Raw genomic sequence first — 10,256 nt, forward strand, 5'->3', positions numbered from 1 at the left:
AGTATTCTGATTAGTACATATACAGTAACATAATAGTATTCGGATTAGTACATATACAGTAACATAATAGTATTCTGATTAGTCAGTCCTGATTGAAATGTATACATAATTAGTCATCATTGATAAAAATTCCCTTAACACTTTGTGAACTGACTTTTTTGGTTTTTACTCCAATCATTTTAATTTCAAAGTTTTTACATTTCAAATTGTTTTTATTCCATATTTTAATGAGTGATATCAAACTGTTGATGTATTGCATTGCTGGAATTGTGATTGGGTGTTGAGTAGTTGGACAGCTGTAGGATAAAGTCCTTGTTTAGGATGGGCTACTCAAGTCTGGACAGTTAACTTTTGCGGCAACAGGTAGCCTAGTGGTTAGAGCGTTGGGCCAGTAACCGGAAGGTTGCTAGTTTGAAACCCAAGCTGACAAGGTAAAAATCTCTCGTTCTTCCCCCGAACAAGGCAGTTTATTTATTTTTTTATTTCACCTTTATTTAACCAGGTAGGCAAGTTGAGAACAAGTTCTCATTTACAATTGCGACCTGGCCAAGATAAAGCAAAGCAGTTCGACACATACAACGACACAGAGTTACACATGGAGTAAAACAAACATACAGTCAATAATACAGTATAAACAAGTCTAAATACGATGTGAGAAAATGAGGTGAGATAAGGGAGGTAAAGGCAAAAAAAGGCCATGGTGGCAAAGTAAATACAATATAGCAAGTAAAACACTGGAATGGTAGATTTGCAATGGAAGAATGTGCAAAGTGCAAAGTAGAAATAAAAATAATGGGGTGCAAAGGAGCAAAATAAATAAATAAATTAAATACAGTAGGGAAAGAGGTAGTTGTTTGGGCTAAATTATAGGTGGGCTATGTACAGGTGCAGTAATCTGTGAGCTGCTCTGACAGTTGGTGCTTAAAGCTAGTGAGGGAGATAAGTGTTTCCAGTTTCAGAGATTTTGGTAGTTCGTTCCAGTCATTGGCAGCAGAAAACTGTAAGGAGAGGCGGCCAAAGAAAGAATTGGTTTTGGGGGTGACTAGAGAGATATACCTGCTGGAGCGTGTGCTACAGGTGGGAGATGCTATGGTGACCAGCGAGCTGAGATAAGGGGGGACTTTTTTAAAGTCGAGGATTGGTAGGATGGTCAGTTTTACAAGGGTATGTTTGGCAGCATGAGTGAAGGATGCTTTGTTGCGAAATAGGAAGCCAATTCTAGATTTAACTTTGGATTGGAGATGTTTGATATGGGTCTGGAAGGAGAGTTTACAGTCTAACCAGACACCTAAGTATTTGTAGTTGTCCACATATTCTAAATCAGAGCCGTCCAGAGTAGTGATGTTGGACAGGCGGGTAGGTGCAGGTAGCGATCAGTTGAAGAGCATGCATTTAGTTTTACTTGTATTTAAGAGCAATTGGAGGCCACGGAAGGAGAGTTGTATGGCATTGAAGCTTGCCTGGAGGGTTGTTACCAGCAGTCACTCACCAGCAGCAAGAGCGACCTCATTGATGTATACAGAGAAGAGAGTCGGTCCAAGAATTGAACCCTGTGGCACCCCCATAGAGACTGCCAGAGGTCCGGACAGCAGACCTTCCGATTTGACACACTGAACTCTATCAGAGAAGTAGTTGGTGAACCAGGCGAGGCAATCATTTGAGAAACCAAGGCTGTCGAGTCTGCCGATGAGGATGTGGTGATTGACAGAGTCGAAAGCCTTGGCCAGATCAATGAATACGGCTGCACAGTAATGTTTCTTATCGATGGCGGTTAAGATATCATTTAGGACCTTGAGCGTGGCTGAGATGCACCCATGACCAGCTCTGAAACCAGATTGCATAGCAGAGAAGGCATGGTGAGATTCGAAATGGTCGGTAATCTGTTTGTTGACTTGGCTTTCGAAGACCTTAGAAAGGCATGGTAGGATAGATATAGGTCTGTAGCAGTTTGGGTTAAGAGTGTCCCCCCCTTTGAAGAGGGGGATGACTGCAGCTGCTTTCCAATCTTTGGGAATCTCAGACGACACGAAAGAGAGGTTGAACAGGCTAGTAATAGGGGTGGCAACAATTTCGGCAGATCATTTTAGAAAGAAAGGGTCCAGATTGCCTAGCCCGGCTGATTTGTAGGGGTCCAGATTTTGCAGCTCATTCAGAACATCAGCTGAACGGATTTGGGAGAAGGAGAAATGGGGAAGGCTTGGGTGAGTTGCTGTGGGGGGTGCAGTGCTGTTGACCGGGGTAGGAGTAGCCAGGTGGAAAGCATGGCCAGCCGTAGAAAAATGCTTATTGAATTTCTCAATTATGGTGGATTTATCAGTGGTGACAGTGTTTCCTATCTTCAGTGCAGTGGGCAGCTGGGAGGAGGTGTTCTTATTCTCCATGGACTTTACAGTGTCCCAGAACTTTTTTGAGTTAGTGTTACAGGAAGCAAATTTCAGCTTGAAAAAACTAGCCTTGGCTTTTCTAACTGCCTGTGTATAATGGTTTCTAGCTTCCCTGAACAGCTGCATATCACGGGGGCTGTTCGATGCTAATGCAGAACGCCATAGGATGTTTTTGTGTTGGTTAAGGGCAGTCAGGTCTGGGGAGAACCAAGGGCTATATCTGTTCCTGGTTCTAAATTTCTTGAATGGGGCATGTTTATTTAAGATGGTTAGGAAGGCATTTTTTAAAAATATCCAGGCATCCTCTACTGACGGGATGAGATCAATATCCTTCCAGGATACCCCGGCCAGGTCGATTAGAAAGGCCTGCTCGCTGAAGTGTTTCAGGGAGCATTTTACAGTGATGAGTGGAGGTCGTTTGACCGCTGACCCATTACGGATGCAGGCAGTGAGGCAGTGATCGCTGAGATCTTGGTTGAAAACAGCAGAGGTGTATTTAGAGGGCAAGTTGGTTAGGATGATATCTATGAGGGTGCCCGTGTTTAAGGCTTTGGGGAGGTACCTGGTAGGTTCATTGATCATTTGTGTGAGGTTGAGGGCATCAAGTTTAGATTGTAGGATGGCTGGGGTGTTAAGCATGTTCCAGTTTAGGTCGCCTAGCAGCACAAGCTCTGAAGATAGATGGGGGGCAATCAGTTCACATATGGTGTCCAGAGCACAGCTGGGGGCAGAGGGTGGTCTATAGCAGGTGGCAACGGTGAGAGACTTGTTTTTAGAGAGGTGGATTTTTAAAAGTAGAAGTTCAAATTGTTTGGGTACAGACCTGGATAGTAGGACAGAACTCTGCAGGCTATATTTGCAGTAGATTGCAACACCGCCCCCTTTGGCAGTTCTATCTTGTCTGAAAATGTTGTAGTTTGGAATTAAAATTTAAGTTAACCCACTGTTCCTAGGCTGTCATTGTAAATAAGAATTTGTTCTTAACTAACTTGCCTAGTTAAATAAAGGTTAAATAAAAACCCAGAGGAAGTGTGGTAAGATTGTCCACAAAGTAAATTAAACCAAATGCCAGTAAAACTCTTTAAATCTCCTGAAGGGCTCACTTGCTGACTGCAAACTGTTCTCAGAGCGTTCTGTATTATTCTGTCCATAAATCCGTGTACGTCTATTTGTTATGTTTCTTATGGTATGTATTAATGTGTGGATGTCCATCACCCATTTTGTATGATATGTTACGAATTACAATTCGTATTATATGTTAAGAATTTGGAAAAAGAAGTGTATATGTAATTAATTTTAAAAATGTATGATATGTTTTGAATTCTAGCTAGGTGGCTAACATTAGTTAAGCTAGGGTTTAGGGTTAAGTTTAGGAGTTAGGTTAAAAGGTTAAGGTTAGCTAAAAGGGTTAGGGGAAGGGTAGCTAATATGCTAAGTAGTTGCAAAGTAAAATGCTAAAGTTGTCTGTGATGTGATTCGAACTCGCAACCTTAGGGTTGCTAGACGTTCGCGTTATAAGTCCACTTACCCTACTTTTGTTTTTGCTTTAAGTAACTATCTGTCTTATGTAACCATACCAACCGTAACATATCATACTAATATCAGTGTCTTGGATTTACATTGTTACGTTTAGTCTATGAGACCAGGCTGCTTAATCATATATATCTCACATGTGCCCTCCTCCTCTCCTTCTTCACCCCTCCTTGGTAGGCTAGGTCAATGCCTGACATAAATATTTCTAAATACTGTAGTGGTTTGGGGTCTCCATGTTTGAACAATTTTCCCAATACCATGTGCTCAATGTATTTTAAGCATAATCTAAATGGCTCTTGTGATTAGATGAGGGCTTTTGGGATGAAGACACGTTCTTATGTGGTTTGAACATGTCACCAATGCCATTTTCCCTAAATAGCAAGTTGTTGACAGTTTATTGTAACCTGCAGTTGATGAAATGCAACATGATCAGACTGCAGTGAGTCACTTGTGGAAACAAATAACACATTGACTAACTGTGAGTGGAATGTTACTTTCATCATAACACATCCTATCTTTGCATCTTTGAAGTATACTATTTCCCAATGTTGATAAACGGTGTCAGTAAAACCAATGTTCTTATTTGTAAAATAAATAGCCCTGCCTATACGGGTATTTACATTTTCAAAGTCACAGTGAAGGTTTGGGATTGAGCATTTTGACAGATGGTCATGCCTTCATGGAAGTGCCAGTTTCAGTGTCTATTGATGGAAAGAAGTGTGACTATCTGAACTCCATGTTGTTTTGAACCTGTCGCACATGAAAGAGAGCTTTCTGAAAATGACAGTATTGAGTAAAAGATTGCCACCACTCCTTCAGCTCTGTCTGAGTGTCACACAGTATCTACAGCGTGACAGTCTGAGGAATCTGGTCTGTCCAGAACAACTCACCTCGTGACAGGAAACTACTCCTCCTGCACATTCATCCTCCTCAGCAGGCTCCAGTTGTTTCTGACCTAGGCAGCCAAATTGATCTTTTTCTCAATAAAGACACAGCCTCTCGTCATGGGGAGGATTGGCAAGGAGGTGTTGGGCCTACTGCTCAGATTAATCGGCTTCGTGGGGGTGGCAGTGACCATGGGTATCCCCATGTGGAGGGTGACCACGTACGTACATTGGTGCTAACATTGTGACAGGCCAGATCATGTGGGATGGCCTCTGGATGAACTGCAAGATGCAGAGCACGGGACAGATGCAGTGTAAGATAAATGACTCAGTGATGAGGCTATCCATGGACCTCCAGGCAGCAAGGCCCTTGGTCATCATCTCCATCATCTTCAACTTTGTTGGCCTGTTTTATTGTCACCTCCATCGTGGGCCAGTGCACCAGCTGCCTGAAATCGGATTCCTCCAAGAGTAAATTGACGATCCTTGGAGGCATCCTGCTGCTCATTGGTAGTCTTCTGGTCCTCATCCCTGTTTGCTGGTCAGCGACGTTCACTATCTCCGACTTTAATAACCCTCTGACCATCGAGACCCAGAGGAGGAAGATAGGAGCCTCCATCTACATCGGCTTGGGCTCCACAGCGCTGCTCCTCATCTGGGGGATCATCCTCTGCACCTCCTGCCCGCCCCAGAAGATGTATGGGTAACCGAGCTATCCTCAAGGAGCGCCCATGTACCCCTATCCAGGCCAACCAATGGTCCAGGCAGGGCCCTGTGGGAGAGTTTACACCCCAACCAGCAGGCCCTACTCAGGGACAGAGTCGTGTGCACCAAGCAAGCCGTATGCAGCACCAATAGAATACGCTGTACCTGGACGGCCTGGACAGTATCTGTAACAAAGTGAAATGGAAAGAGGAATGTTCTCCCTGAATATTGACTGGTATTCTCGACCTTGATGTTTTCAAGCTATTGTTTTGCTTTGCTTTGCCTCTGCAGAGTGTGATTGTGCCACCAAAATGTACTTATTTCACTAAGCTAACGTATTAAATTGTTTTAAGATGTTCATACCATGATTCATGTAGCTATTTGATTTGGAATTTTAGGACCCCTTCAGGTATCAAAAAAATTTTTTGAAAAATATTGCATTTGGCCTTTTCTACAAAAGCCAATAGAAGCACATTGAATAACACATTCATAAATGGCAAAAATACAGTAAAAAGTCAATCATGAGGAATAAAGTGTTGAAGTGTCTGTGCTACATCTAGAAGATATAAGAAAGCTCTGGATATATATATATATTTTATTTATATATATTTTTTTTTTACACATATTTAACCTCTTTATTTTTGTTGCCACAAAACCTTCTCCATACATCTTCTATTCTTTTTAGGGTTACCTTAAGATGAGTCCCGTGACACATAGTTTGTAGCCCAAACAGTTTGGACGCTACAGAAAATGGCACATCAGCGTTACTGACATCAGACGAGTCCTGTGGGGCTTGTAGGGGTTGTAGAGCAAAAATGGAGAAGTCTCATCTTTCCATATTAGTTTTGTAGGCCAAACCGTTCGGACGCTACTGACATTTTCGTGAGAAGGCCAATTTTAGGGGTGTCTCATGGGCTGACAAACATCGCTGTAGCTCGGCCACCTTCCACCGCAGATGCGGAAGGTCGACATAGGTGGATGTGGCTGATTGAGACACAGCCAGTGCAAAAAAAAAAGATATCTCTAGCTTAAACTGATGGATGTTGATGGGGTAGACTCTTAAGGATTTTAAGGGATCAACATCTTTTAGTTACATAATGACGTAACTGGTAATTTCTGTTTATTTTGGCGATAGCATGGTTTCTCATAAGCTACCTCATATCTCCTCTCTCCAAATATACAAACATCCCACTGGGCACACACTGGTTGAATCTACGTTGTTTCCACGTAATTTCAATAAAATTAGGTCCGTTGAACCAACGTGGAATAGATGTTGAATTGACGCCTGTGCTCAGTGGGATAGTTTTGAGATTCTAAACTGTAACTCAAATCGGTTGTTTAATTAGATTACCAACAGCTTTCTTTAAAATGAAGGTCTCTTAGATCTGAACCGGCTTAAAGGCAATGTTCTGTAATGTGTTTATTTAATGTATTGGTTTATTACAAGAAAGAAATGGGTTCAGGATCAAAACCAAGAAAACAGAAAGTGAATATAGGCCTAAACTTACTTCTGGCTATGACAAATCACAATTCTGGTGTTATTAGCAACTTGACTAGAGGAAAAAATTGTTGCAATAACAATGTCATCATGAAAACATGGAACAAAATTAGTAGCTTCGAACTTCCGGCCATGACTAATTCAGGTGGCATTGTTGACAGTTTATGTCTCTACCATAACCTGTGGGCAGACAGGCCTAACCTCCCAGCTATCCAGCATTCACTACAGAGGCATTGTTTGAATGGACAAATTACTATCTCTTCACAGGTCTTGTTTTCGTTAGCGTGTCTCATCGAAACCGGTCGCCAACCACACATACCGACCGGGGAAGTGAAAGAATCTGGCCCAGCATGAAAATTACCATGTCAACTGGTTTCAGGTCAGGGGGAAAGAAGTTGACTCCACCCTTTCAGGAGCAGAGAGGTCCATATAACTTCAGGGGACGTGACTGAGCCATTAGTTAACAACGATTACAACCAAGCTGAGCTGACCTGCGTTGACTCTCCTCTACAACCTCTGCCCCTAGCTTCATTGATTTTACAACAAAAAACAAGAAGTCTTCAAAATGGTGTCGATGGGAAGACAGATGCTGGGCTTCATCCTGGCTATCATCGGGTTCCTGGGGACCATCATTGTGTGTGCCCTGCCTATGTGGAAAGTCACAGCCTTCATCGGAGCCAACATCGTGACTGCTCAGGTCATCTGGGAGGGCTTGTGGATGAACTGTGTAACCCAGAGCACGGGACAGATGCAGTGCAAGATCTACGACTCCCTTCTGGCCTTACCCCAGGACCTGCAGGCTGCCAGAGCTCTGAGCGTCATCGCCATCATCGCGTCATGCTTCGGCATCCTCCTGGGAATTGCTGGAGGAAAGTGCACCAACTTCGTGGAGGATGAAGCTTCCAAAGCTAAAGTAGCCATTGCCAGCGGGATCATCTTCATCGTGGCTGGCGTCCTCATCCTCGTCCCTGTCTGCTGGTCCGCCAACACCATCATCAGGGATTTCTACAACCCCCTGCTGGTCGAGGCCCAGAGGAGGGAGCTGGGGGCCTCGCTATACATCGGCTGGGGCACCGCAGGGCTCCTGATCCTGGGAGGGGGGCTCCTCTGCAGCTCCTGCCCACCCAAGGAGGAGCGTGACAACTACCCAGTGAAGTACTCACAGGCAAGATCCACAGCTACCAGCAGAGCTTACGTCTGAGCAGGAAACTGTTGAAAGAGAGACTATAAATTATTTGATTACCTTTGGTAATCCTCTGTGAATTGAAAATACCCTGCAAGACTTGGCATTTTCAAGTCTTGTTCTTCTGCATTTTACATTTTGAAAGTGATGTGAAATCAAAACAGAATGAATCTATGAAAACAAATTTACTGAGTACTTTAGGACTGCAAGAAAAAGACAAGACAGAACTCCTGCCCATAAGAGAAGTAGTGTGACTGTATATGCTGCCTGTAGGGATCATCTCATGAGTCATGAAGGGATGACTGAAGTGAATTGAAGCCATTCCCATAACCCTAACTTCTCTTTTGCTGTATAAGGACACTGTACCAGAATGATAATATTGATATTCATGTAAGAACATGGGCAATATGATTTGAGAGTTAAACCATAGGTACAGTATATATGTATTATTCACTTGTCATAACTTTGTACTGTAGATCACAGTATGTTTTGCAAACATACAATATATGTTCATTGATTATGTCTAAAGAACTTATTCAATTGCTAACTTTATTTTTCTATAAAATGTTTCCAACAAAGTTTACACATTGGTCTTAACTGTCTTTTTTAAATAAATAGACTCCAAGTTACTGTGATTTCCTTTATCTCAGCGGAAATCTTAAATGTCTAATAGCATAGTATTTAGGTGAAATTACCTTCTGATGATCCTTCCCCACTGTCTTCTGTTCGAATTACACCAAAAAGTGGTTTTGGAAAGTGGGATTTTACATCCCATTGATTCGAGTAAGAAAGTGAGGAAAATATTTAGTCCGGTCACACAATCCTGAGAACACCTATTTCTTCTAACGATTTGAAATAAATTTACCCCATTATACCCTCTGAGACATTTACTGTAAGACTGGCAGTGACAGATTGACACCAATTCGTTTTCTAAATCTTTAAAGTGGGGCAAGAATGCACAGATTAACCAGTTACCCAATTTACGTCAGGTGAGATAAGAAAACAGTTCTGTATTTTAAACTGGCTTCCTCTCAGAACCAGCTATGTAGAATTTAGGTCCGCCAGACAAACATTAGAGAAACTGGCAGAACCGGGTTTGTTTTCATTGTTGAATAGACTATAGTCCCTACTTTCTTTAACTGTGAAGCACTAAGAACAGTATTACCTTATCACCCCTGAAACTACATCGTAATTCCTTGTGACATGTTTTGGTATAATTGGCACATCTTCTTGTGAAAGTGACACACTTTTTACATACTGTACATTACATAATGCTTTAGTTAACAGTGCACATGGAGAAATATGTTGTATGACTTTAAACAGATTAGATTATCTCTCGCTCCCCCCCCCCCCCCCCCCTCTCTCTCTTCTGTCCATTGGTGTGCCAATGCCATGTGAATGTCTCCAAACCGGTTGGGGCATACTGCATGCTCTGGATACTATGGTGACGTCTCGAAGCCAGTGAGAGTGAAGCTTGGCATAGGTGTGTAAGCAAAGTAAAACACATCACTGTTGTTTTTTAAGTTGAGAATGTGTAAACTAAGAAGGTATGATGAGTTAAAAAATCCTCTCTTTTATTTTCTGCCCTCCAACAACTATATATAAAGTTAATTCAGCACTATTTGCCATCTATTGCTGATAATGTCAAATCCCATTGAAAGTTTATTTAGCAGTTTGAGCTTTTAAGCTGCTGAGTTTTCTGGCACATACCTACATCCTCGTTCCTCATCGTGTGTTTGAACCATAACAGCTTTTGTAAACCGATCTACCATCTCCAAAAAGGAGAATAAAATGAAACACTCACCTTTATTGTCCACAGACAACAAAGAATCCTGTAAGGCTGAGATTCTTTGGCTGGCTCTCTGTTTCTTATAACAGCTAGTAACACTCTTCTTTCTCATTTTCAAATGTACATAAACACTTGATCAGCTTCCAATATTAACTTGGAGACACAAAGAGTGAGTCGACGAGTAGCGCGAGACAGAGAGTCACTGCATTCAGAATGGGTTCTATGGGCATGTACAGTGCCTTGCGAAAGTATTCGGCCCCCTTGAACTTTGCGACCTTTT

The 10,256-nt window shown here is 42.3% G+C and overlaps 1 protein-coding gene and 1 pseudogene across 1 annotated transcript; both read left to right on the forward strand.

Moving 5' to 3' along the window:
* Positions 1-4,921: 4,921 nt before the first annotated feature.
* On the forward strand, positions 4,922-5,835 carry LOC110503458 (claudin-4-like; annotated as a pseudogene).
* A 1,071-nt stretch (positions 5,836-6,906) lies between these two features.
* LOC110503888 (claudin-4) lies at positions 6,907-8,770 on the forward strand. The gene has a single exon (XM_021582505.3). The coding sequence runs from the start codon at positions 7,570-7,572 to the stop codon at positions 8,203-8,205; it is 636 nt and encodes a 211-aa protein (XP_021438180.1). The 5' UTR covers positions 6,907-7,569; the 3' UTR covers positions 8,206-8,770.
* The last annotated feature ends 1,486 nt before the right edge of the window (positions 8,771-10,256 follow it).

This window comes from Oncorhynchus mykiss, chromosome 24, assembly GCF_057628025.1.
Source record: "Oncorhynchus mykiss isolate SJ-2025 chromosome 24, ASM5762802v1, whole genome shotgun sequence".
NCBI lineage: Eukaryota > Metazoa > Chordata > Actinopteri > Salmoniformes > Salmonidae > Oncorhynchus > Oncorhynchus mykiss.

Bases quoted from the DNA above. Each gene is read 5' to 3' on its own strand.
- LOC110503888 (XM_021582505.3), top strand. From the start codon at position 7,570: ATGGTGTCGATGGGAAGACAGATGCTGGGCTTCATCCTGGCTATCATC.